General features: G+C 33.3%; 1 protein-coding gene and 1 long non-coding RNA gene across 5 annotated transcripts in view; one reads left to right on the plus strand and one right to left on the minus strand.

Moving 5' to 3' along the window:
* Cdep (Chondrocyte-derived ezrin-like domain containing protein) overlaps positions 1-26,883 on the minus strand; it is a 306,470-nt gene that overhangs the window by 196,056 nt on the left and 83,531 nt on the right. For all 4 annotated transcript variants that reach the window (XM_017610410.1, XM_017610411.1, XM_017610408.1 and 1 more), the window contains 2 exons: positions 19,022-19,254; positions 13,648-13,869 (listed from right to left, as the gene is read on the minus strand). In XM_017610410.1, the coding sequence (XP_017465899.1) occupies positions 13,648-13,869; positions 19,022-19,254 (455 nt within the window). The remainder of the gene's footprint in view (positions 1-13,647; positions 13,870-19,021; positions 19,255-26,883) is intronic.
* On the plus strand, positions 9,083-13,120 carry LOC108358894 (uncharacterized). The gene is made up of 4 exons (XR_001846847.1): positions 9,083-9,148; positions 9,994-10,133; positions 10,197-11,776; positions 13,111-13,120. It is a non-coding gene; the product is annotated as an uncharacterized LOC108358894 (long non-coding RNA).

Here is a 26,883-nt window from a genome sequence, read left to right on the forward strand (position 1 = left end):
TCCTCAGGGTGGTGTCCTTTCCCCGCTACTGTTTAACTTTTACATTTCAAAGCTCCCTCAACCACCAGAGGGAGTCTCGATTGTCTCTTATGCCGACGATTGCTCGATCATGGCGACTGGGAATGGAATTGATGACCTGTGTTCGAAAGTAAACGGGTATCTCTCCGAACTTTCTCGCTTCTTCACTGCAAAGTGTCTTGCCCTCTCCCCTACGAAATCCTCTGCGACCTTGTTCACAACCTGGACAAAGGAGGTCAGGCTACCGCTGGGAATTCACGTCGATGACACACCAATTCCGACGGTGAATAACCCCAAAATACTCGGAGTAACATTTGACAGCCTGGTCTCCTTCTCTGCGCACGCAACCGCTCTTCGCATGCCCGGAAAACCCGACAACCCTAACGGCCTTGTCCTTGTGGACCAACCCCACAGAAGCTGCACGCTTTCTGGGGCTGCCGTTATTGGAACTTGACGACAACGACTGAGATACCAACCGTCCTGGGCGGGGTTGTTGTAGCCGCTACAACAACAACAACCCTATTTTTGGCGGTTAGGGTTCGATATATTATATGTATGCATATATTATATGACACAGTTATGCTATTTTTAAACAACCTAGAAGAAAAGGTAGCGGTCATTTCAACATTGGGTTCGGTTAAAATATTTTAAATAATTGGAAAACGAGTCTCTTGCCTACTTCATTATCAAAATGGTGGAAGACGATGGTATTCCGACTCGACAGCTTGCCCACTCTCCAGCATAAGGCAGCCGTCGTTAACCCACGTATTCTACCTTCGTTGTGAATTCGAAATCCAGCCCCTTCTTGACGAAAATTTTGTATCTTTCCGTTAGAGAATGGCCTCATCACATTTGTTTCTCTTTTTCTACATTTGCATTTCATTTTCACAGTAAAGTTATTTACAAATATACACGTCAAACAATTATAAAATATGTATTTGCTGTTTGCTTTAAATATTTAATTTGCGCATGTAAAACAAAACTTATTGGAAGTTTATTTCGAAAACTCCTTTAGATCAGATTTAAACTATTAAAATCAGTGACTATTCAATTTACAAATAGGAAGAGGTCAAAACAGCAAAGCAATCTGATTTTTTTTTACTTCTTGCGTTTGATTTAAGAATACTTGCAAGTACGAGTATTATCGATACTTTTTTGCAAATATGAGTACTGGCATCGATACTTTTTTAGAGTATTCTATATGAGTACTAGTATCGATACTTTTCTAAAAAGTTCTATCACTAACAGCAGCTGCGAAAATACTAACAGTCAACAGCAAATTAAGTATCTCTCAAAAACGAAAATAATTATCATATTACATGAGCCGTGATGCAAGCACAAGCTAAAAGTGAGGAAGTGTTAGTGTGCCTAATACCATGTTCTGACCGACAACGAAAACACTTTGAAAACGTGTTTTGGGATTGTGGGCTGAAGGCTGTCCACACCGGCTGTTAGTGTTTTCCTTGACATTTCTTACATCCTCTGATTACAGTTTTGCACCACAAAAACAAAACCAAAATGCTTTTGCCTCATTTTCTTTTCATTAGCATCCTTTTACTTTCATTCTTATTTTACTTTTCCCAGCCAACTAGCAATAAATCCAAAATGGCGTATTAAAGATGATCAAATATGACTTCCACTTCGATAAATAATCGAAAAATACTAGTGAAGATACCGATTGGAATGAGTGGAACGTGAGTTTTCAAGTAGTTTTCAGCGACAACTGGTTTTCGTTTGACAGATTTTACATGGACGAAAACACAAGTTTTAAGTCGAAAACCAGTTTTAGCAACGAAAACATGTTTTTGATGTCGGTCAGAACATGGTATAATTCAGTTGCATCCTCAGGGTTGCCACAAAATTTTTTAATTTTTTACCAAAACTCTAAAAAAATTACCAAACGCAGAATTTTTTTTTTATTTTTATGTAGATAATTTTTTTGGCGGCGACCGAGCTTAGATTTTTCGAGCGACAGATAGTTTTTTCCTCTTTTTTGTGACAAACACCAAATTTGCATAAATATTGCCTAATAGTAAGTTAATATTTTAACATACATATGTATGTATGTCATTTTATTCGTAATGAAAATACATACGAGCATATTTTGAACAGAAATCTACATTTATGTAAAACATTCATAAACAGGTTTATATATATAAATATTTGAAACATTAATTTAGCTTTGAATTCAACTTTTTTGTATAACAGATTTTGCATTATTTGGGTGATTTATTAACCGGTAAATTAAATTACGTTTAACAGTACAAAATCTCTTTTTAAAAGAGTTTAATTTAAAAATCTGTAAATCTTTATTTTTACAAATTATATGAAAAATACGTACAGTATCGGTCATATCTATAGCACGCCGTTTCAAAGTGATATTGCGTACCACTTATGTTTATTTATTTATTTTAAGAATTTTCAATTAAAATATAGTTCTTTCTCTAACAAAACCCATATAAACCCAAGTTTAACAATTTGTAGAAAACTACAAAAAAGTGCAACGAAATTTCATATAAATTTCAAACTTTTTTCTCGGAAGTGTTAGAATTTTTCTGAATACACAGTTTTATAGCCCAATCAATTTTAGTCTGATAATGTGCAAGTTTGAGGTGGCTAAAGGTTACCGTTGATTTTTTAGAATCCCCAAAGGTGTTGCGGTTTTCTTCCATATAAAAATAAATTGAATTTATTCATTATATGGAAGCCAATGCGACAAAAAAAAATCTAAAAAAGTCACGGTAATTCGTAGCCACTTGAAATTTGCACATTATCAAACTAAAATTGCAGGGGCTAAAAACTGTGTACTAAAAAAAATTCTAACACTTCCGAGAAATAGTTTGAAATTTTGTTGCACTTTTTTGAAGTTTTCTACAAATTGTTAAACTTGGGTATATATGGGGTTTGTCTGAGAATGAACTAAATTTTAATTGAAAATTCTTAAAAATAAATAAATAAACATAAGTGGCACACAATATCACTTTGAAATGGCGTGCTATAGATATGACCGATACTGTAGCTGAACTGGGTCGCAAAGGAGACCTATTATTATCGAATTTAAAAATTATGGCTACTCTAGTATGATTGCTTCAATTTTAATAGCAAGGACGTACAGAAATGAGCACCACTTTGACACTGAATCACTCAAGAATGATAGAATACAAGATGATCGGCGAGAGGATTTTTGAGAATAACTTTTGTGTGACGTCACACTGGTGCAATTTCGAGAGAGAAATGCCAAAACGTGAGCAAGAATAGAAGAAGAAAAAATGTTGCAAGGAAAACGTAAACACGTTCCACAAGTATGACGTCATGCAAACAACGATTCTGTCAAATTCGTTAATAGAGGAATAGCGGTCCGAGATCGGCGCAACCTTTTTATTCTCTCAATCGTGGAATCACTCACCAAAAAAGGGTTGTGTTGAAATTTTTTGTGATATTTGGTACTTTTAAGATAATGAAATACTTTATATGTATACATTTAGCACGAATGATAGAATACAAGATTGCGCCGATCAGAGAGGATTTTTGAGAATAACTTTTGTGTGACGTCACACTGGTGCAATTGCAAGAGAGAAATGCCAAAACGTGAGCAAGAATGGAAGAAGAAGAAAAAATGTTGCAAGGAAAACGTAAACAAGTTGCACAAGTGTGACGCCATGCAAACAACGATTCTGTCAAATTCGTCAAGAGAGGAATAGCGGTCCGAGATCGGCGCAACCTTTGTCTTCTCTCAATCGTGTACATTTAGGTATAAATTTGTATTTCATAAACAAAAGAAGTGTAAAAATGTCGTTGTGAGTAAAAGTTCATAAACGTATACATAAAAGAAAGCAAAATTATTGTTGGTTAAACTCATATATGTAATACTTCTATATTGATAGTAAGCTAACATCTCAATGTGTAAGCATTCCGAAATCAAAGCGAGACAGTCTAGTACTGTTTTTGTCAATGTATTGTGTACTTGAGTGCCGGTTTTGTAAATGTGTCGTGAACATGTTTATTTATAAACGTATGTGTTCCTTTTCTTTTGTACGTGTTTATTGATATATCTGTACTGTAGTGTTTTCGGACGGTACTAGCTCTTACTGCCAATATAGGAGTATTACATATATGGTTAAACTATGTAACCTTATTCATTAGAAACATTCTTTGTACTTTTCCTTAATGATCGATATTAAGTTACGAAAACAGTAGCAGGTAGTGATTTTTTGCACACTCTCTTTCAANCGATTCTGTCAAATTCGTTAATAGAGGAATAGCGGTCCGAGATCGGCGCAACCTTTTTATTCTCTCAATCGTGGAATCACTCACCAAAAAAGGGTTGTGTTGAAATTTTTTGTGATATTTGGTACTTTTAAGATAATGAAATACTTTATATGTATACATTTAGCACGAATGATAGAATACAAGATTGCGCCGATCAGAGAGGATTTTTGAGAATAACTTTTGTGTGACGTCACACTGGTGCAATTGCAAGAGAGAAATGCCAAAACGTGAGCAAGAATGGAAGAAGAAGAAAAAATGTTGCAAGGAAAACGTAAACAAGTTGCACAAGTGTGACGCCATGCAAACAACGATTCTGTCAAATTCGTCAAGAGAGGAATAGCGGTCCGAGATCGGCGCAACCTTTGTCTTCTCTCAATCGTGTACATTTAGGTATAAATTTGTATTTCATAAACAAAAGAAGTGTAAAAATGTCGTTGTGAGTAAAAGTTCATAAACGTATACATAAAAGAAAGCAAAATTATTGTTGGTTAAACTCATATATGTAATACTTCTATATTGATAGTAAGCTAACATCTCAATGTGTAAGCATTCCGAAATCAAAGCGAGACAGTCTAGTACTGTTTTTGTCAATGTATTGTGTACTTGAGTGCCGGTTTTGTAAATGTGTCGTGAACATGTTTATTTATAAACGTATGTGTTCCTTTTCTTTTGTACGTGTTTATTGATATATCTGTACTGTAGTGTTTTCGGACGGTACTAGCTCTTACTGCCAATATAGGAGTATTACATATATGGTTAAACTATGTAACCTTATTCATTAGAAACATTCTTTGTACTTTTCCTTAATGATCGATATTAAGTTACGAAAACAGTAGCAGGTAGTGATTTTTTGCACACTCTCTTTCAATGTTTCAGAGTTTGTCCTTGAGACCCCCAAATGTATATTATTTACACACTCGTAAACATTTNAAAAAAAAAAAAATATTTTAGTATAATAAAGTGCAAGATTGAAGTTGCTAAAAATTGCGTTGAGTTTTGGCAATTTTTTTCTTTGACAGTTTAACGCAGTTCCTTCCGTATCAAGATATTTCTCGAACATATTTTGAAAGATTTCTGCAACCTTGCGAAGTGCTGCCAACTTTTCTTTTTATCACAACATGTTGTAGCGAACAAATGTGGCACGTTCCAGAAACAGCTACTTGGGATTTGCCGATTTTGACAATTCTCAAGTAAAAGTAAACAACACTTTAGAAACTTTAGATGCACTGAAATTTGTTAATACTTTCTTAAAAATCTCCGTTTTCTTAACATTTTCGCTTTAATTCCTTTTTATAATCATATATTTTCCAATTTAACACAATAAAACCACGTTTCCTGTCGAAAAATTGAATATTGAGAAAGTTTACTATTTTACGGTTGATTTTATCTTACCATTCTGCCTGTTGTTAGTGTTTAGTGTTCGACAATTTTTTATCTTAAAATTAAGAAAATTATGTCGAGCAAAAATAAAACTACTCAAAAACGTAAATATGTGGTAGATTTCAGACCTTGTGTGGTATATGTGGTGGATGCTCCAAAAAGTGGTAGATCTACCACTAAATGAGCCAAGCCGGCTCCTTAGTGCAAAAGGCCCAATTTGCCCATCACTGGTGTATAATATAGTAATATACTTTTAAAGACATATCGGAAAGTAAAAATCAGCTAAAAATGTATTAAAATTAACTTCTTTAGATACTTTAAAAGCACTCACAAAATACTCCTTGGGTACACTTAAATGCCAGAAGAATATGTTTGTATGTAAATACGCGTGTGTGTTTATGCACGTAGCCTAAAGTACGAGTTTGCATTTGCTTTGCAAGGTGTATCTATGTACAGTCAGTGCCAAATGTAAGTGTACACCTTGTTCTAATACAATATTTACACTTATTTTAATGACAAAACTTTTTCATTCATTATTTATGAAAATATAGATTATTCTATAACATGCACCAACTTTATATAAAGTTCACAAAAATTCAAAAAATTTTCGTCAAAACTCAAAATTTTTATTCAGAGTTTCTAGAAAATTTTCGGGTATGCAGTTTTGTAGTAAAACAAAGTGCCAGTTTCAAGTCGCTAAAAATTTCCGTTGATTTTTTAGAATTGTTTTTGTATTGTAGATCACGCGTTATATGGAAGAAAACGCGCAATACCCTCCACAAAAAAAAAATTCTAAAAAATCAACGGCAATTTTCAGCGACTTGAAACTGGCACTTTCTTTTATTAAAATTGAACTGGGTACAAAACTGCATACTCGAAAATTTTGTAGAAATTCTAAATACAAATTTTGATGAAAATTGTTTGAATTTTTGTGAACTTTATATAAAGTGTGAAGTTTTGATTTATATGGTTGTTGTTATAGAATAATCTATATTTTCATAAATAATTTATAAAACATTTTTTTCTTGAAAATAAGTGTTAATATTATATTAGAACATGGTGTACACTTACATTTGGCACTGACTGTATGTAAACGCTTTCGCGAAAATAACGGCTCGTTAGCGTCTAATGCGGCGTCAGCTTCGTAATAGCCGTTTCACAATAAATCTTTTTCAAAAACTTATAGGCGGCATATACGGTGCGTCGGACTCAATGCAACGTGAATCAATTCTAATTTTTAAAAGCTTCTTGTTTTTTAGAAATGGCAGAAGCAGACGATCTTTTGAATCTGCCGAAGGTGTGGGGACTGGAGAACGCGTTCTCTATTCTACCGGGTAAGTGGTTTCATGAAAGAAACTGTTTCAACTTTTAATTATAAAATATATACTATATCGCAGAAGCGGGCATTTGAAAGGAGGAACTTCAATTTTTGACGGAATCAGATTTGGACAAAATTTTCCCTGATGTAAAGGATTTAGGCGTAAAAGATAAGTTTCGGTCTAAACTACTGATTAACGTGTATGTGTGAATGTGTGTATATTATTTTATAAACACATTTGTAAAATGTTTTAAATACTTTTGTACTATTTTAAAACCAATTAAAAATTTTGACTGGTATAAATTCAAAAATTATCTTAATTAAAACAATGTTATTGAAATTATCTTTCAGAACTCGTTGGCAAGTAATTTGGAGTCTCCAATTCTCCGAAATAACGCTTTTAATGCACAGATATTATTTTTAGTTTTAATGCTCCGCGCCCTAGGATTGTTCTATATCGGAAAAAATTTACCCCTATTTTCTATTTTGAAATCAAAAAATATTTAGAGATCGCTCAAAGCGCTGAAATTTTTTTTTTCGGTTTAGAACAATAGAACAAAATTCCGATTTTACTTTTTCACATACATTTTGGGACCACGCTAATGTATGTACGTGTTTATTGCTTCGTACTTTTATAAGGATTTGCGAGCTATTTTCGGACAACACCAGCTGGTCAAGATGCTTTGGAATACTACTGCAGCAATAAAACATTAGCGCCAAAGCATCAGCAAGAAATTTTGAATTGTATTATAGATAATTGCCTTGCCGGTGGCCAGAAACTATTGATTAAAGACATGGAGGCTTTGGCAGATTGTATTTGCACACACTTTCGTGGAGAAAGTGTGGGAGTATATACTTACTAATATTTAACATTATTTACATAATCATAATGTTTTACAGGCTACATACTTTTGTCGGCGTGGTACAAAACCTTCCGGAAAACGTTACGACCGCTATTTCACTGTCCGGAAAAAGCGTAGATTATCACTAGCAAGTTCTTCCAGCACCATGGCTGGTACTGAGTCGCTCTGCGAAGACAGTGAAAGCTCCTGCGATGAAGTAGATGACAACGTTTTGCACATCATAAAAGCTTGGCTGAAATACAATGATTCGCCACTGGAGGAAAAGTGTAGGCGAACCTTCGCAGCAAGGAGAAAATCCATAATCGACTTATACCATGTCCCCACCAAAAAGTTAACCATCTCAAATCGAACTTAACCACATCACTAACTATTGCTGTTCACACTGCGGTTTGAGGTTTATAAAACAGTACAAATGTAAAGAACAGTGTTCGTACCGCGAAACTCGATTCAGGACTAAATCGCTGCAAAAGTCAGAGCAAAAACAAATTTTCCGTACTACATAGATTGAATTTTTTATTTTCGTTTCTAAAATTAATTGTGTGACTTAAATGTTTTCTATTCATGCAAAATAAGAACGCGAGGCAATGTAAGGATAATATGTTACATATTTAGGTAATTTTTAGCATTTTCTATAAAGTAGAACGTATCTAACACTTAATTTTTTAAAGAGCAAACCTTTTCTACTTTATATAAATTTCATTATACATATATTTTTTAACAACTTAAGTAAAGTTCTGCATCCGCCAATTTGCACAGCCATACATCAAAAAATAACGCATTTGACGCATTGCTATGAAACAGTTACTTTTTAACAGTGAGATTTGGCTAACTTTCATTTCTTTACTGAAACCGGTGGTGAACACTCAAAAAACGGCCCCAAGAGTGGCATAACATGAATGAAAAAAACGAAATAGACTTGAAGTCAAGCGGAGTAGAGGAGTAGATTTCAAATTTTCAAAAACCGGAGTAAATCTAATCTGATCTTAGTTGAGTCCAAACACTAGTAGGGAACGAATTTTTTACATTTTGACGCTAATGACCCACAGATGGCGGGAAAACACAGGGTTGTATCAGACTTTCGACGTGGTTTCGAGTTGGTTAGCTTTAACCATCTCAGGGAAATGGTTAAGTGCTGTCATTTTTATATGGCGAAACTACGCTAAATCAAGTGGGTTATTGGGATAACCAACTCAATAGCCATAACTACGTGGTTAGCTCCGGTGGGGACATGGTATTAGGTATTGTGGATTTGATTTCCGAGTGGCCACTCTATAAGAATGCCACCCTAGGACCGAAGCTGGTAGATATCTTTATAATCACAAACAATAACCGCCTCGACAGTCCCTATTTTAAATAGGGCTGCACAATTATATAAACAATTTTCGTTTCGTTATTAAAATAAAATTACAAAAAAAATTCGTATTTGTCGATTATCACAAAAGAACAAAAAAAATTTTTCGTTGAGTATCAACAAATGTTACAAAAAAATTCATTTCGAAAAGAAATATTGGCTGCATTTCTTTATTCATTCTGAACGTTTGGAATAAACTTTTTTGTTTATTTATTCTTTAGAACGTTCCTGATGATATGTTGACGTATATTTCAAACGCATTCTGTTTATTCCGGCTGTGAAATGGGATTATCCGGAATGTATAAAGAAACGCAGCCATTAATATTGATTTTGTTTCAACAGTCTTCTCTTATATTTTCGAATTTGAACGTTGCCATATAACTTGAATACAAGAGAAACACATTTTTTATAAATAACTTTTTTGATAATCTTATGCTTAAAACGAAAACTTTGTTTGATATTTTTTGATGTTCAACGAAACATAACGTTAACGTTTTTGATGTACAAAACAAAAGCGATTTGTTTTCGTTTTTTGATAAAAAAAATAACGTTATTTTGCAGCCCTGATTTTGGCTAAGGCGATTAATGCTCGTGAGTAAAAATACGTTTTTTTGTAACAACGTTTGCTTTTCGATAACCGATTATTCGACTACATAGTTATAACTTGTCTTGATTCGTAAAATAATAACATTTCAAATATGGAAAATAGCATTATTTTAATTCCATTTTCTGTTAAATCCAACAACACTGTAAAGTTATATAACTTGTGACGTTAATATGTGATATGATTTCAGATCGAATGCGATTTTCATATGATGTTTAAAAAAACGAATTTTTCTTTTTTTACACGTCCTCAAAATTTTTAATGACGAAATAAAGGACAAAGTATCCAGGGACCTCTTTGCTAAGCTTGAGTACAAATCAATAGATGAAAGTAAGTATGTTTTTTGTACAAGCGGTTATTGAACATTAATTATTATTTTTCACTCACACCTAGATTCAAGAAACTGCATTATAGCATTATTACTTAATGCTGTAATAACTCCTACTGCTAAATACAAACATAATGGGAAGCTGAAAAAGGTGACCATAAGTGAAGCCATGAACAGCTTTATTTTGCGCATTTTGTCAACGTCAACTTTAGAGGAAGAAATTTTAAATATGAGGCACCGTTTTGAGCGCCAAAATTGTACATTGCAGCCAATAATTGTTGTAGTAGGTGAAAGTTTAATTAAAGTTACTGAATTTTATGTATATTGTGACGGACTGAAGTTCAAGTTTTCATCCTCCGTTAAGAGCTTGGATATGTGCCTCAAAATTTTTCATGTTCTAAATTTTCAATACCCGATTTATTGTAAAGGCGTGTGGAATTTCATACAAACGTTTTTTTATAAGATTAAAACTCCAAAGTACGAATATTCACCAAAAATATCTGGCCTAGTTTCTCACTTAAATACGCTTTTAATAGATAATTAATAGTTTAATTAAAGATGTTTCATGTTTCGTGTACAGTAAAAAGTTATGAAGTGTTAAGGAAATCTTGAAACACTTCTAAGATTTTCATAAGTTAAAAAGCTATGGAGTTTTTAAGTGTTGTCAAAAAAATTGTTTTCAGCATTTCTCAAGCAAATACTCGTTTTCAAAACACTTAAATTTACACCATGAGAAGAATGGAAACTTGAACTTTTATAATGAGCATAAAAATAACTTTGAATTTTCCTTAGCATCGCTGCCAAACTTTTCTGGATCTGTAGATAACAATAATGAAAAACTTAAAATTGTTAATTCTAACTTTGACTTTTCGAATGAAATTCATAAAACTGCTATGACCTTAACATCTGAATTGTACGCAAAAGAAAATTTCCCACGTAAGGACGCTTTGGATATTCAATCCAAAATAACAAATTTTTGTAAAATAATTGTTTCAAGTGTCACGACATGTATTTCAAATCCTACACAGATTTCAGAAATTCAAAACATCCTTCAAATCATCTCAAACCCTTCAAAAAAATACAAACGGAACATAAATTTACACAATATTTAACTGAAAATTATATGTTTGAACAATTTTATACACATACTGTAAACAATGAAATAGCAGAAAAAAATTGTTCAGGCCATACAGTTTTAAAAGAGTTAAAATCAGAGGCATATGTATTTAAGTTAAGATTTTGCATAAGAAAAATATCTGAAAATGACACACTTCTCACGGATACAATAAAAATATCGAAGTTTTGGAGAAAAGTGTTGAAATCTAACAAAGCGTTGTATGCACTTAAAGAAGAAATAAGGCACTTAGAAGAGGAAGGAATTCAAATTAATTGCAGTGGAAGTACTTACCATGTATATTTCGTTTTAGGTTTAATATTAGGGGATAATTTAGGTCTAAAACCATTCTTGGTTTTTCTTAATCTTTCAGTCCAACAAATACTGCCGTTTATGTAGTAGAAGAAAAGAAGATACGCAAACAGATGCAAAAGAATACATAACATTTTTAAGAAATTAAGATAACTATAAAACTGACTTAGAAACGAATAATACAAAGGAAACAGGTATTTCTGAAAACTTTTAATTACTGTTATTTTTGAAGGGGTATGCCGTTACAAACTTAGCAAAAGCATTTAATATTTTTTAGAAAAGAAATACTTTACTATAGATTTTTTAAACATGCGTATAAGGGTATTTCCGTATGGGGAGCTAGAAGTTGAAATTGCTTGCCCATTGACTTTGCATAATTTGAGACGAGGAAATATTAGAATGACAGCATCGGAATTTTTACTTATTTTTCCTTTAATTATTGGCGATAAAGTTCCTTGAAATGATAAAGTATGGAAACTAATAACCTTTCTTGTAAAGTTAACAGATTTATGCCTTCTTTCTTCTTTAAATGATGAAAATATAGAGACTTTGCAGCAAAATATATTCAAACATCATAAACTTTATGTAAAATGTTTCGGAAAATTAAAACCCAAACCCCATTTTATGGTGCATTATGCGAATATTATTAAAATGGCAGGACCATTAAGAAAAATGTGGTGTATGCGATATGAAGCAAAGCATACATCACTAAAAAAGTATATGAGTAATATTACTTCAAGACGTAATGGCGCGTATTCCCTCGCTAAAAAAAGTGTCTTATCAATTTTCTAATTTTTTACTTAAATGTTGCATTCCACTTGAATTTACGTATAATATAGCCATCAATTATGAAGAAATTTCAGAACATGTAAAAATTTTCATACAACTGCATTTCGACGTCAAAAACCTTATCTTTTTAAAAGAAATTTTGTACAAAGGAACTTTATATAAAAGTAATTTTTATCTATGCTTGTTTTTGAACAAGAAGTTACATGTGCATAAAATTGAATACTTAGCTATCGATTTAAACAAAAAAGTGTACGTTATGATGAACATTACCAAGCTCTTCTTACTAAAAAAAATACTCAAGTACTTGTGGTAAACGAAATTAAAAATTTTATAAGTTTTCCTCTAAATATTCATACAATGCTAAATGGTTCATCTTATATACGACTAAAACCATTGTAACTTTTACAAATACATACTCATATATATTATTAAAAAAAATTACAATAGAATTTTTATATTATGTATAATAATAAAAACTTTTTATAAATAAAAAAAATTTAAAACTGTATTTAACTGCATTTTGCTCTTTCAACAGATATTACTGTAGTTTTGGAAACAAAAGATTATACTGTTATTTCAACAGTATTCGTAGGTGTTCTAAAGACGACAGACTATCTGTTATTTCAACAGCAATCGTAGGTGTTCTAAATACGACAGACTATCTGTTATTTCTATTGCGAAAACTGCGATGACAGAAATCTTCTTTATTTTAACACATAATACTGTCGTTTTTAAGACAACAGAAATCACTGTTGTTCAAACAGTCTAAACTTTCACCTACAAAGTGACGGAAATATGTTGATTTAACAGGGTCCTGTTAATATGAAAAAGCAGCTTTCTTTCGTTTTCACTACTATAAACTGTTATTTTCGGGTTAACAGTTTTAATACAGTTGAATTAACAGGTTTGAATCATGGATAATAATTGACCGTAATTTTGGTTAAATCAACCCATACTTTGCTTGATATTACCAGCTNTTTGAATCATGGATAAGAATTGACCGTAATTTTGGTTAAATCAACCCATACTTTGCTTGATATTACCAGCTTTTTTTTCTGTGTACATATGTATGAGGATTCATACTTTCGAAAGCACATATGCGCTGCTAATACATATACAGTAGCATAAAATATTAGGTGGACTACTTAGGTTAAATAAGTCAAAAGGTGGTTAGGTGGCATAACCCTATATATCGCACGACCTAATCAATACACACGAGAAGAATCCGCTTCATCAACCATTCGTCGCTTTCTGTGAGCAAAAATACCTATTGTTTTATTAAACACAACAATTATACGTACACATGCTTCTTGTGGTTTTCCATGATTTTACGCTGCATAGTTGCATCCTGATGAGGTACAAAGCGATACGATGACAAGTATGTATGATCAGGATAATCTTCAGGCACATAATCACCGCATGACGCTTGCACAATGTAACTTGCCATCAGCGCGGAGGTATTGTCGTTGCACTGCAAACTGCCATTGGCCAAGTCTCGTTTAATTTGCAAACAGAAAAGATACCTATGTATAAAATAGTTTCAGTTATGGTGGTTAGAATTCATTAACCTCGTGCTCATAGATAACCAGGTTCACATGGTAAATGCTGTTTTTATCTCTTTAATAAATGTATGTTTATAAATATGTACCTATGTATGTATGTATGTATATATGTAGGTATGTATGTATGTATATATGTAGGTATGTATGTATATATGTAGGTATGTATGTATATATGTATGTATGTATGTATATATGTAGGTATGTATGTATGTATATGAATGTTCAAACGTATCTGCAATCATTGACTTGAATATACATACATACATACTACTTACATATGTACTAAGGCTGGGACTATCCGTATATTTGTATTCCGATATCCGTACGGAGATTCGAGTAGTTATACGGATAAAATCCGGATATCCGGTTAATATCAGTGGTTTTTGCTATCTGGATATTCTAAAATAAATGTGTTTGAATGGATTCGTAAAATTGTTCTGAAAATTACTGAATCTATTGGGTCGCAAAATAAATAATAGAACACTTCATTAATACCCAAGCAATTGTTATTTCGAGCCCTATTTTCGATTTCATCGTAAGCGACAAAAAGCTAATTTTAAAAGATATAAGTACGTTTTTTATTTCTCCGTTAAAGAGTGTAATACTTTATTTGGATTTAAATGGACAAAATTATTATTAATTGTTTGCATATCTTAATATTTAAATACATTACTGCGCTTACGATATTTTTTGTGAACATGCTGAGATGCAATTAATTAAAGTATTGGCGCTTACGATAGTTTTACTGCCTTTTACTGACTTCTGGTCAGTTTCTCAGTGTACTCATACTTAATTCGCCAATATCGGGCAGTTAACTATTGAATTACGAACTATTTTTTAACATAAGTAGTTATTTATCAACTGAGAAATCGGCTGTAAGTGTTACTTAATCAAGATATGTATTAAGAAAAAAGGACGGCGGATACTTAAGGGACTGTTGGATAAAACTAAATTTTAAGCCACACGCTACCACTCAGCAGAATGAGCTCATCGTAATTTCAAACATTAACTGTTTCATGCATCTACTGGACTGTCCACAAGTTGCCATTGTAAATGAGTCAGTTCAATTATGAAACAAACCACATGAAAAACAAGGGTTTTAACAAGTCTTGAAATCAATTATTGGGGTGTATTCTTGTTTTCGCACGAATCGAAAATATTGAAATTTTCCTATTATTTCCTATACAAAAATTTCAAATTTTTGATTCGTACGAAATCCAGAATACGCCTCATTATATTTACATCATGTATTTTAAACATACATTTTGGAAAAATTGGCTGAAGGAAATTTTTTAATCCAGAGATTAAAAGAAAAAATTGCCAGGTTAAAAAGAATGCTGAAAGGCCTGAAATTATGATAAGGAAAATTGATAAAATTAAAATCTTATATGCAACTTGAAAGGAAATGTACAACAAAGTTAAATAGTTTCGAAAAGGTGCATCCATTTAGCCGTACTAGCTGGTCTCAAGAGGGCAATTTCGAATTCAGTTGCAATATTTCCTGTATCAGTGTATTAAATAAGATTATAAGGCATACTATGAAATTCGAATGATTTGAAATCGGCACAATTTTGTAAATATTTCCATAGATTTGTAATCAGAAAATTCAGAATTTTGTATGGAAATGGCTGATATAACACTGCATTATATTTGATTACAATATATTCGCGATAATATGGGTAATTTATAGTAAAATTGCGTACTTATTTTTTCTCTCTGGCATCGGAATTTTTTTTAAAGAAGACTTTGACATTTAAAAAAACACGATTATTTCAAAAAATTATTTAAAAAATTCAGTGCAGTGTAGGATAACAATAAGGGTATCTTATAACAGAAAAATTTCTGTAGAACTATACAGAATTAATTTTTTGGTGCATAAGGAAGAATGGGTATGGAAAATGTCCATTACAAATTTTGTTCTTAAATATCCTTGAAAATTTGCAATTATTATTATTTTTTTTTTTTTGAAAAAATTATTGCTTGAGGACTAATATACGCACGACCTCATCATCGAGNAAACACGATTATTTCAAAAAATTATTTAAAAAATTCAGTGCAGTGTAGGATAACAATAAGGGTATCTTATAACAGAAAAATTTCTGTAGAAATTTTTTTANACTTTATTAACTTAAAAAGATAAAATTTATTAAAAGCGCATTTTCAATTCTACGAAATTTCCTCTCTCATTTGGTGACTCAAACAAGTGTTGATTTTTTTTAAATATTCGTAATGTTTTTCGACCTAATTTTTTTTTGTTATTTTTCTATAAAACTACCATCCAAGCTTTAACCAAAACCATATAATCACGGTCGGTTTTTTTTAATATAAAAAGCGCTATTTACAAAAACCGGCGTTCATATTTTGAAATTTTCTTGCTAACGACCTCTTGCGTTTTATTTCATAAGAAATTCACGCCTATATAGAAAAAAGTGCAAAAATCCGTCACAAAAAAAATCTCAAAAATTCACGGGATTTTCTAGCCGTTTGAAACATGCTTTCCTTAGACTAAAATTGTATGGGCTATAAAACTGCATACCGCAGGCGTTCTTGAAAAGTTTTTTAAGATAGAGCGTTTTCGAACTGGCTGCCGAGATAGGTCGATCCTCCACTCAGCCATCGATATATTATATGTTCAAAATTAATTAGTTACAAATTAATTGACATCACATGCAGAGGTAACCACCCTTGACTATTTCGCGGCCATCGCCACAGAAATATAGTTTGCTTTCCTCAAAGAGAAAATACAGATAATAATGACCTTAGCTCTTTCCCAATCAACCTCAAGTTAACATATAGTGAAATACATTTCCCGCAGGACGGTGACAACACCCACATGTATACATAGTGCATGTTTATCCGTACAAATCGCGTGCTGTGATGTTAATGGAAATTCAACATTTGAAAGCACATTTATATGTCTGGCTGTAGCTGAGTGCGCAAAGCTGCTTGATTTTAATATTTTTTCCCTCAGCGATTTACAGAACTTGTCTTCTTATACGGTTTTCCCACGGCGCACAGTGTTTCGACTATATGAAGGCAGGTAGAAAAAAGTCACGGTTACAGTTGATAAAAAAAAACGGGTTGGACTTGGGAGAGGGAAAAGTAAAAGGCATAAATACCNTGAAAGCACATTTATATGTCTGGCTGTAGCTGAGTGCGCAAAGCTGCTTGATTTTAATATTTTTTCCCTCAGCGATTTACAGAACTTGTCTTCTTATACGGTTTTCCCACGGCGCACAGTGTTTCGACTATATGAAGGCAGGTAGAAAAAAGTCACGGTTACAGTTGATAAAAAAAAACGGGTTGGACTTGGGAGAGGGAAAAGTAAAAGGCATAAATACCAAATTTTACATTATTTACTCACCCCCCTTCTTCATGAACGATACATTTCCAAAAAAAAATAAAAATACGGAAATGGGCGCGATACTGACTAATCAGTTTAGTTGCCTTTGGCGATTAACCCATTAAAGAAAGTGTTTCTTTTTCAACTGTAATCAATTATTAAAATGCCGTGGAATATTCGGGTGAAGGTATTTATCATTTATTTGGTACTTTCTTATTTTCTTACCAAAAAATTACTTTGAAGTGTTGATGTTAAAGGTTATTAGTAAAAAAAAGTGTGAGTACCGGTCCGCCAGGTCTTGAAATTATACGAATATTTTAGAGAATTTTCTGTAGTTTTGGAATAAATAATTTGATCTTTGCGCGCGACTTTCTGAGAGTAGAAAGCAAGGAACAAAAATTCATCAAAATTCCATCACATTTAAAGACTGAGCCCACATTTTTTGTGAGTTTTGGACGTTATAGTGATCCAATCTTCCCCATATATTATATTTAGGTTTTTCTAATAAAATAAAGACCACAAACTAAATTTCGCCGAAATCGGATGAAATTTAATGTTTCGCCCACAAGAGTAGAGGGCGTAGCAATTATTCCAACTTTACTAAATTTCATAATTCTCTATTTCTAAGTAAAACTAAAGCACATGTCAAGTTTCACTGAAATCGCTATTCACTATTATTTCCGCCTGCGAAACACTGTGCGGCGCCCCGAATCGAGCAAACCTCAATTACTATCGCAAATTACCCCATTCCCACGGGCACATTCTTAATTCGATTTGACAGTTTTCTGCCTCTGCCTCTGTGGTTTGGTTTTTTTTCGCTAAAAAATTTTGTAAGTTATTGCTAAAACTTTACAATGTTCCGTATTAAATTGGTGATGTACACATGTGTAAACATTACTTTTCGTACACAGAAGAAGTGCCAGTTTTGATTTGTGAACTGGTTTCGATAAATTTCCGGTAAAAATTAAAGATGGTAGCTTATTTGTTCGTAATTCGCATGGTAATTGGATCTGGATTAACAAAAAATGTTCTCAAAATTTTGTATGGTAAATTACGTAATTCGAAGGGTAATTAGAGTGGGAATTAAGTACAAATGGGAGAGCGCATTACTTAATTGGGATTCAGTGGAAAAGCCATATTGGTGTCAATTTGTATATTTCTGATAAGCTTTTAAATGTTATGAACTCTTGAGAAAGCAAAAAAGGTCCCACCAAACGAGAAACGACGGAGTTGTAAACGCAGCTGCAGTTGCAAAACGGCAGATTGCACTTCCTTCAGAGAAATAAGCTGCTTAAGCATTCAATTATAGGAAACGTCGAGAGAGCTTTGGTTAAGACTACAGTTAAAACTACTATTCACAATGAAGCTCTATAATCACAGTGTCGCTTACGATAAAATAGCAGGTATGAAAAAGTGTAAACATTTTGTAGGACGTTTAACTAGTATTTATATCTACATATTTGCAAAAAGAAAAATATGCTCGATAAATTGAAGCTTACTATATAATTGCAAACAGGGCTCGCTTTTATTGTTATTTTTAGATTTGAAAATCCGTATATCCAGTTAAAATCCGTTCACTTTGTTATCCGGATATCCCATTAATATCTGCTCAGTTTGTTAACCGGATATTTGGAATTTTTAATCAGATATTTGAACATCCGGATTATTCGGATACTCAAGAAATCCGGATACAACTCCCAGCTCTAATATGTACATAAATGTGTTCGATTTCATAGAACAATGAACGTCGTAATTGTTAGCCGAACTTACCTTGTATACTCTTCCTCAAGTTGCGCTGGGTCAGGAGTGTAAAATTTAACGCAGAAACGAAGCACCGGATCGATGAGTGACAAGCCAACTTGTCGATTTAATGGCTTCTCAAGGTCCAGCCAATATTTGGTGTGTGTGGAGATTTCCTGATACTCCAATCCAAAGTAATCCGCCTCGAGTAGATTCAATTGTCGGCATACCTGATCAAACAGAACACGTCCGAGTGCTTTGGCCTTTTTTGTTGTTACCAATTAAGATGTTGCGATTGTCGTCGATGAAAATAAAACAAAAGATAGCGTGAACCATAGGACAAATTAGAATTTGTACAATTAAATTACTACGAGTTAAGTGCACTTATGGGGATATATATTAGGGTACCCATCGAAAATGTCTTTTTTGGAAATTTCAAGACCCTACCCCTAATTTTATTCGTTTTCATGAGAAATATAGCCATTTTTAAAGATTTTTTAAACGTCATTTAGAGGTCGCGACCTGTCGATTTAGGTCAGAAAATACGATTTTGTATATTTATGAGTTTTTTAATGATTATCTTTGATTCGATTTCAAAAAAACGAATATGATCTGAGAAGAGGATATACATATAGGCCTTTAAAATGGTATATAATAATCTATTGTCGGACTTGGCGAACTTGTCGGTTAGGATTTTTATCGAGTAAAATAAAAAAATCTTATATTTCTCAAATTTTTTAAATTTTGACCATCGATAATTTCCACAATTTCAAAATATGCAGTACTATCTAAAATAAAATCTATTTTTAAATAAACTGATAGCTCATTTATTGTAATCGCATAAAAACTGTCGAAGTTAGGCAACTTTTCTTAAATGCGGCCTTGGATTTATATTGTTTATATACCGGACTTTCAGATTTTTTTAGCCGTGTGGCTAAGGAATTCATCAATAATTATTCAAAATTGCTGCTCTTTAGCAAAGAAGTGTTTTTTTTTCAAGAACTTTTAGGAAAATGGGGGTGGCACCGCCCACTTATATGATATACGCGTATCTCAAAAACTACTTTATCGATATACTAGCAAAACAAAAAAAAAAAAAAACAAATTAGAAAGCATTCCTAAAAATTTCAAACTTTGCAATCTGAATTAAAAGAATAAATATAAAGCATTTTTATAGCTCATTAAATTTTAGTTTAAAAGAGTACAAATTTTGTATGGAAGACGACTTCGTTTCGACTTTGTATCGAGTTTACCCAAACGACTTCACCAAACCAACGTGGTAACGACTTCGATTCGATCAAACGACTTCACCAGAACGTCGTCGTAACGACGTCGTAACGACGTCGATTCGAACTCGTCATCGCNACTTCGATTCGATCAAACGACTTCACCAGAACGTCGTCGTAACGACGTCGATTCGAACTCGTCATCGTTCTGTAGCAAATTAGGCTGTTAGACCAACGAATAGTAACTTTTACCGACAAGTGCTACTTGGGACGATTTCGGGCAAACCAATCCAAAAAATGGTTTAATAGCCGAAAAAGTTTACTCTTGTATGAGAATCACAGGTGTATTTTTTAAACTTAAATCCCTTTGTTATTGTGGCGTAATGATATTTATTTCAACAAACTGTTTGAGTTCCAACCAACAAAGTCTAAGCTGTAGAAGTTATAACCGCTATTTAGGAGATCACTACACTTCTTTCTGTAGACTTCAGCCGGGAACGAACCCGTATCTTCATGTGCAAAGTCAACAACGCTAACCGCCGAGCTAAGCACACCCCGTAAACACTTGTTGCTTATCCATTTCCTTATACAATCTACACCTATCAAGAAAGTTAAATATCTTAATAGGACACTTTCACTCGACTGCAATCGGTACCCGGTAAGAAAAATGGTAACTAAGCAATTTATAACTTTGTTCACATAACGGCGGGCTAAAGGAGTAAAGATGAATATAGACATATGAATATCATATATGTAATACTCCTATATTGGCAGTAAGAGCTAGTACCGTCCGAAAACACTACAGTACAGATATATCAATAAACACGTACGAAAGAAAAGGAACACATCCGTTTATAAATAAACATGTACACAACACATACACAAAAACCGTTGAAAACCGAAATAATGCATATGAGAAAATAGCGAATGTATACATATCCAACTTGAAAAAGGAAGAAAAAACTTCGATGAAGTCGATGTCATTTTACACAGCTGTATCAGTTTGGCGGCATTGCCAAATTCAGACATCGCGGCGTATAGGCAACTCCTTTAGTGTTGTCGAAAGTGGCTTTGAAGTCGACAAATAGGTGGCGAGTGTCGATCCTTCTCTCGCGGGTATTTTCCAAGATTTGATTTTTGTTAATACCCGGTATATGGTGGATTCACCAGGCCTAAAGTCACACTGATAAGGCCCAATTACTTTGTTGACGGTGACATAACACGCTCGTTAAGATCTTATACGCCATGCTAAAAAGGCTGATGCCAACATCTTGTTGTAACCATGCGGCGTCACCCTTCTTGTGGAATGGACTGCGTCGATTTCGCACGCTCTGGACATCGGTCACCAGGTTGCCGTATTTGTTCTTATTAAAATTCGCCCTGATCTTAAAACCTTCCGCAAGTCGACTAACTTTTTGATTCAGATTTTGAGCATTTTTCATATCGTAAGCATTTCAAGCTCTTCGCACTCAGGTATTTCGGAATTTCTCTTTTTATTACGGCAAATACTATGTCGATCTTATACAGCTGACGTAAATTTTTAGAATCGAATATCCGTATATACTAGGGATGTTGCGAATGTGGAATTTTAGACATCCACGGATGCGGATGTGAAGTATTTTTAGGAAAAAATTAGGTAAGTAAATTAAGTTACTTAGGTAAATAACAAATGGAAAAGTTAGTAATTTTTAATAATGTTTATTTTATTTAATACTTGAAGTCAAAAATTGGAATATTACATTTAATAAAAATTAATGAGAATTGCATCGTGGCTGAAAATGTCGGATGTATCCTCCTGACTTTTACCTTGAAGAATCTAGCATAATGGCGAGATCATTGTTTAAACTAGGGATGTTGCGAATGTGGAATTTTAGACATCCGCGGATGCGAATGCGGGGGCAGATGTTTAAAACTAACATCCGCGGATGCGGATGCGAATGCGGATGTCAAATATTTTTAAGAAATAATTTTGGTGAGTACATTAGGGGATTTAGGTAAATAAAAAATGGAAAAAAGGTAGTAATTTTTAATGTGTTTTTTTATTTAGTATTTAAATTAAAAAAATGGAACATTGTATTTATGAAAGAGTAATTTTGCTGCCTTTTCGGGCTACAGCCTGTTTCCCAACGGGTCGTAAATCAAGCCTGCGCTACTAAATAACAGCTCGCTCGAGGCGTCAAATTTGAAAAACTTGACACCCCACAAAATTGTAAATTCTTTTCGATGGACGCTATATCAGATAAGAGGACTGTCAGTTATATTTATTTTATTTGTTATTGCGGTGCAATAATTCCTTTTTGAGAATTGCATCGGGGCTGCAAATGTTGGATTTATTCTCCTGACTTTCATCTTCACGATATAGCATCATGGCAAGATCGTTGTTTAAACACCGTTGTGTTCCAATTTGGAGAACCAATTCTTTTGGTTGTTTCAGAATTTGGAGAACTTGTTACGTCATCAGCGTTTTTCGATTTTAGTTTTTGTAATTCATTTTTAATTCTGTCTTCTGTGACTGGTTTCCAGCAGAATTAGTTTAAAATCTTGTTATTTCGTTAAAAAGGTACCCCGTTGTTTATAATAGTTTGACTTATTGGAATCACGATAAAAGTCTTAGATCAGCTTAGTACCCTGGTGACTTCTTGGTAAGGTTCACCTGTAATGAACAGCTTGTAATTAATTTTGTTTTATTAGTTAGCTGAGCACGGCTTTTCCTAGTTGCAGGCAGTCACAATTAATTGCTCACCGCTGTCGGTACCATAAGCTAGAGTTGCAAAACTATCGATGGCACTATCGATAGCTTCAATTTGACACCACTATCGATGAATGGTACGCACTATGGCGATACTATCGGAAACCTTCAAATACAAATAATTGCCAAAAATCAACAGTGAGACCTAGCTACTTCAAACAACAAAAGTGCATACTCAAAAATTTTTTAAGAAACCTAATTAAAAAGCTTGACATTTTGATTACTCGAAAAACTCGAATTTTCCCCGTTTAAGTAAATTGTTTAAAATTTAGACTACCAACGTGTTGTTTTTGTTGCTTAAAATAACTTATTTGTTATTTTAAAAAAAGCACACCAAAATTGTGTTTAAAACTAACATTTCTGTTTTTTCTTCTAATATTACCGTATTCAATATAAATAGTGCCGTAGTAAGGATCCCATATTTTTCTCTTAGCGATAGTATCGATACTATCGAATGGTGACGCCCAAAACTATCGAAAATATCGAATGGTCTAACCACCGATAGTTTTGCAGCTCTACCATAAGCCATCAAATCCGTTTTGTTGTTCCATTCCATGCGCTCAATGTGTTTTGATATTTTGAGCCGAATGAACGCAAATTTACAATATATCGTTAGTACTATATTAAAAAAGCGTTTTTCACATAGTCGCTGAAATGCAAAAAACTACAACTAACTAAATTTTTTTATTGCCTAAAACGATGTGGGGACTTATGATTCGATCAATCAAAAAGTGAATTTTGGATTTTTAGTTAGTTAGGGTTAGTTAGGATATAAAATTCACCTTGAATTAATTCTTATTTGATTTGTGAACTTGGCTGTCAACTTATTCACATATCATTTTATCTTTATTTCGATGCGTGCTAATTTACACAAAATTAAATGTTGTTGTTTCGAGCTGAAAGACTAATAAAAGGAAACATGGAACTTAAGCATAATAAATTTTATGAGAAAAAAAATATTGGACTTTTCTAAGAAAAAGTAGAAAACAACTAGCGATGCATCCAGTTTTTCAACAGGCCTTTGAAAAATAATATTCGATAGTTACATAATTGTCACCTAATTAAAAGTAATATTTTAAAGCGCAAATAGTCGACTCTCTTTATAGCTAGCCGTTGAACATTTCCGCTGTAAATACCGACTATTATCTTATTCTTTGGCTTTAAATTACGAAAGAAGGGGAACGTAGGGGGGCAGTCTTAACGTAGCATACCCACAAGCAAAAAATGTTGGCTACAATTTTTTGCTTGCCAGATATATGTACGTTTTATCAGTGCACTTGCACAATATTCGCATTCGAAAAAGCTCCGCATTGATTATTGCGAATGCGAATATTCACAACAACTCTGGTTTAAACACCGCTTACAAGCCAAACCAGATGTGCCAGCTTTTCCAAAGCTTTTTTAAAAAGAATTCTTCATTCTCATTCCTTTGGCTGTTTCAGAATTTGGGGAACCTGTAACGTCTTTCTATTTTAGTTTTTGTAATCCATTTTTAATCTTTTCTTCTGCGACTAGTTTGAAAAATTTGTGCTCATAGAGAGCTAAATAGGTGGATATGGAAAATAAATTATTATTTTCCAGGAAAGAAAATTTTGAATAAAATTCTGTTTTCAAATTCGTGGCTGCCAGCCGAATCGGATCAGAATATTGTTATTTTCTTAAAGAACAAGATTTTTATAAGCATGTGAATTATTGGAATCACGAATGATGAGGGTCTCAGATAGTTACGTAATTTTTACCTAATTAAAGGTCAGACTTATAACTTTTTAATTATATGAACATCGATTCTCTCTATAGTCAGACACTGAACATTCATTCTGCTGGAAATCCGAATTGAAGGTGCTTACTCTTTGACTTCAAATAGCAAGTAATGGATACGAACTGTCTCCCGTTTCAATATAAAAAAATATTGCCCGACAAGTAAACAAAATAACTGTTTTTGAAATTTTTCCTAAAAATAAAGGGTGATTACACCAAAACTGCGACACTTTGGGAAGCTTATAACTTACCCAAAAAGATTTCTATATTTTGAAATTCAAATACCATAAGCTGACCATGACCTTAGTTGGACGTAGAAGAAATTTCATTCGAATTTGATTCCTAGTTGAGTTAAAAATGGCAACCGAGTTAGAAACGAGGCAAACTATTTTGCACGAGTTCATAAATAATCCGGCCTTAAGTACACGTAAAATTGCTAAAAATTAAAGATTGCACTATTCGACAGTTTTCAGGGTTTTAATCGGTACAAATAAGGCCTGGCAGTTACGAGAAAACCAGGGAGCGGGGGTTAGCATGGTAATAACAACAGTGCTCGGAAGGTCCTCAGTGCGTTTTCGCGAGATCCGAAGATTTTGTCGCGTTATGTTGCAAAATCCGTACCGAGATCGCAGTTTTTCGTACAAAAGGTAAAGCGGAAAGCTTCATTGAGATATTCTACAGCTCAAACAGCGACAGACCGAGGCGCAAAGTAGAATCTTACGGCGAAATCCCGCAGTCGGAAGTTGTATGAATTCTAAATTAAAACAAGTAAGAAAGTCTAAGTTCGGGCGGAGCCGAACATTTAATACCCGGCGCAAGTATTAGATATATGTTTTTCACCTTTCCGAAAGCTACCGCTACAGGAAATGAAGTCCAAATTTCCAAAAAACAACATGGTTTGGCAAGCTATTTGTTCCTGTGGCCGTAGGCCGTAAGAGTAGCCCGTTTTGCCCATCCGGGACAATGAATGGTCAAGTTTATCGGGATGAGTGCCTCAAAGGGCGTCTTCGGTCATTTATCAACAGATAAGGTAAGTAGGCCACTGTTCTAGGCGGACATGGCAGGCTGCCACTATGCCAAGGACACATTGCCGTGGTATAATGCAAATAACATCAATTTTGTACCTCACGACTGCAACCCACCCAATAGCCCAGAGCTACGTCTTATTGGGAAATATTGGTCAATTGTCAAAGGAATCTTGAAGAAAACAAGTGAAAAATATTGAAGAGTGCAAAACAAAGTAGTTGTGTGTAAAGTCGATGATGCAGTCGTGCAGAACATGATGGCGCGTGTGCGATGAAAATACCGACCACTTGCCTATGGAGCAAATAATAACTAATATTTTAACATTTTAATAACATCTAAAGTTCCAAGTTATATAATCAAAAAAAAAATAATTTCAAAGCCTTCTAGTTTGTTTCTGGTAGTAGTCTCTAATATTAACTTGTTAAATGAAAAAGAGCTTTTTGGAAAACACAATCGTCCACATTGAACATTTGGAGTTAACTTTGACGGTTGTTTGATTACCAATAAAAATTCTAAAAAAAAAAAAAATTCAAATCAAGTTTTTGTGTTTCAATTTGTTTTGTGCGAATGTCTGCTTCATGATATTAACGCAAATGGATTACTTAGAGACTTCAAAATGTTTAGTTCGTATGTACTATTTATCTCTGCGTACGATGAGACCTCATGGAAAATAACTAATTACCGCCTTTCCTCTTTTTTGGCCGGCAGATATGCTTACGATTTTGATATTTTCTTATAATTTTTAATTTTTAATATTTTTCATAATATACATTTTTTGAACGTTGGCGTATCAAATGAAAGCTTTTGGGCATAGATGGGCACAAAAATACAGTCTCATTTTGTCATGGTAATCGTGAATCGCGCTGAGTAACAGTTGCCACTTTTCTATATTGTACAAAAGTGCGTCGTTTTTTGCGCGTGTTAGAAAACGCTCTTATAAATTTATATTTAATTTGTTTTATGAATATGAAACGATAATAATAAAATATAATAAAAAAATAATGAATAAATACAAATAATGAATTATGAAATTATTTTTTATAAGTACATATGTACGTGCATGAAAAGTTTTTTAATTTAATTTCATTAAACTAATGTTTTAAAAAATGATAGTTTATTCAAAAACACTAATA

The sequence above is a fragment of the Rhagoletis zephyria genome, unplaced genomic scaffold (assembly GCF_001687245.7).
Source record: "Rhagoletis zephyria isolate East Lansing unplaced genomic scaffold, Rhagoletis_zephyria_1.1 Rzeph_scaffold_00312, whole genome shotgun sequence".
Classification (NCBI taxonomy): Eukaryota; Metazoa; Arthropoda; class Insecta; order Diptera; family Tephritidae; genus Rhagoletis; species Rhagoletis zephyria.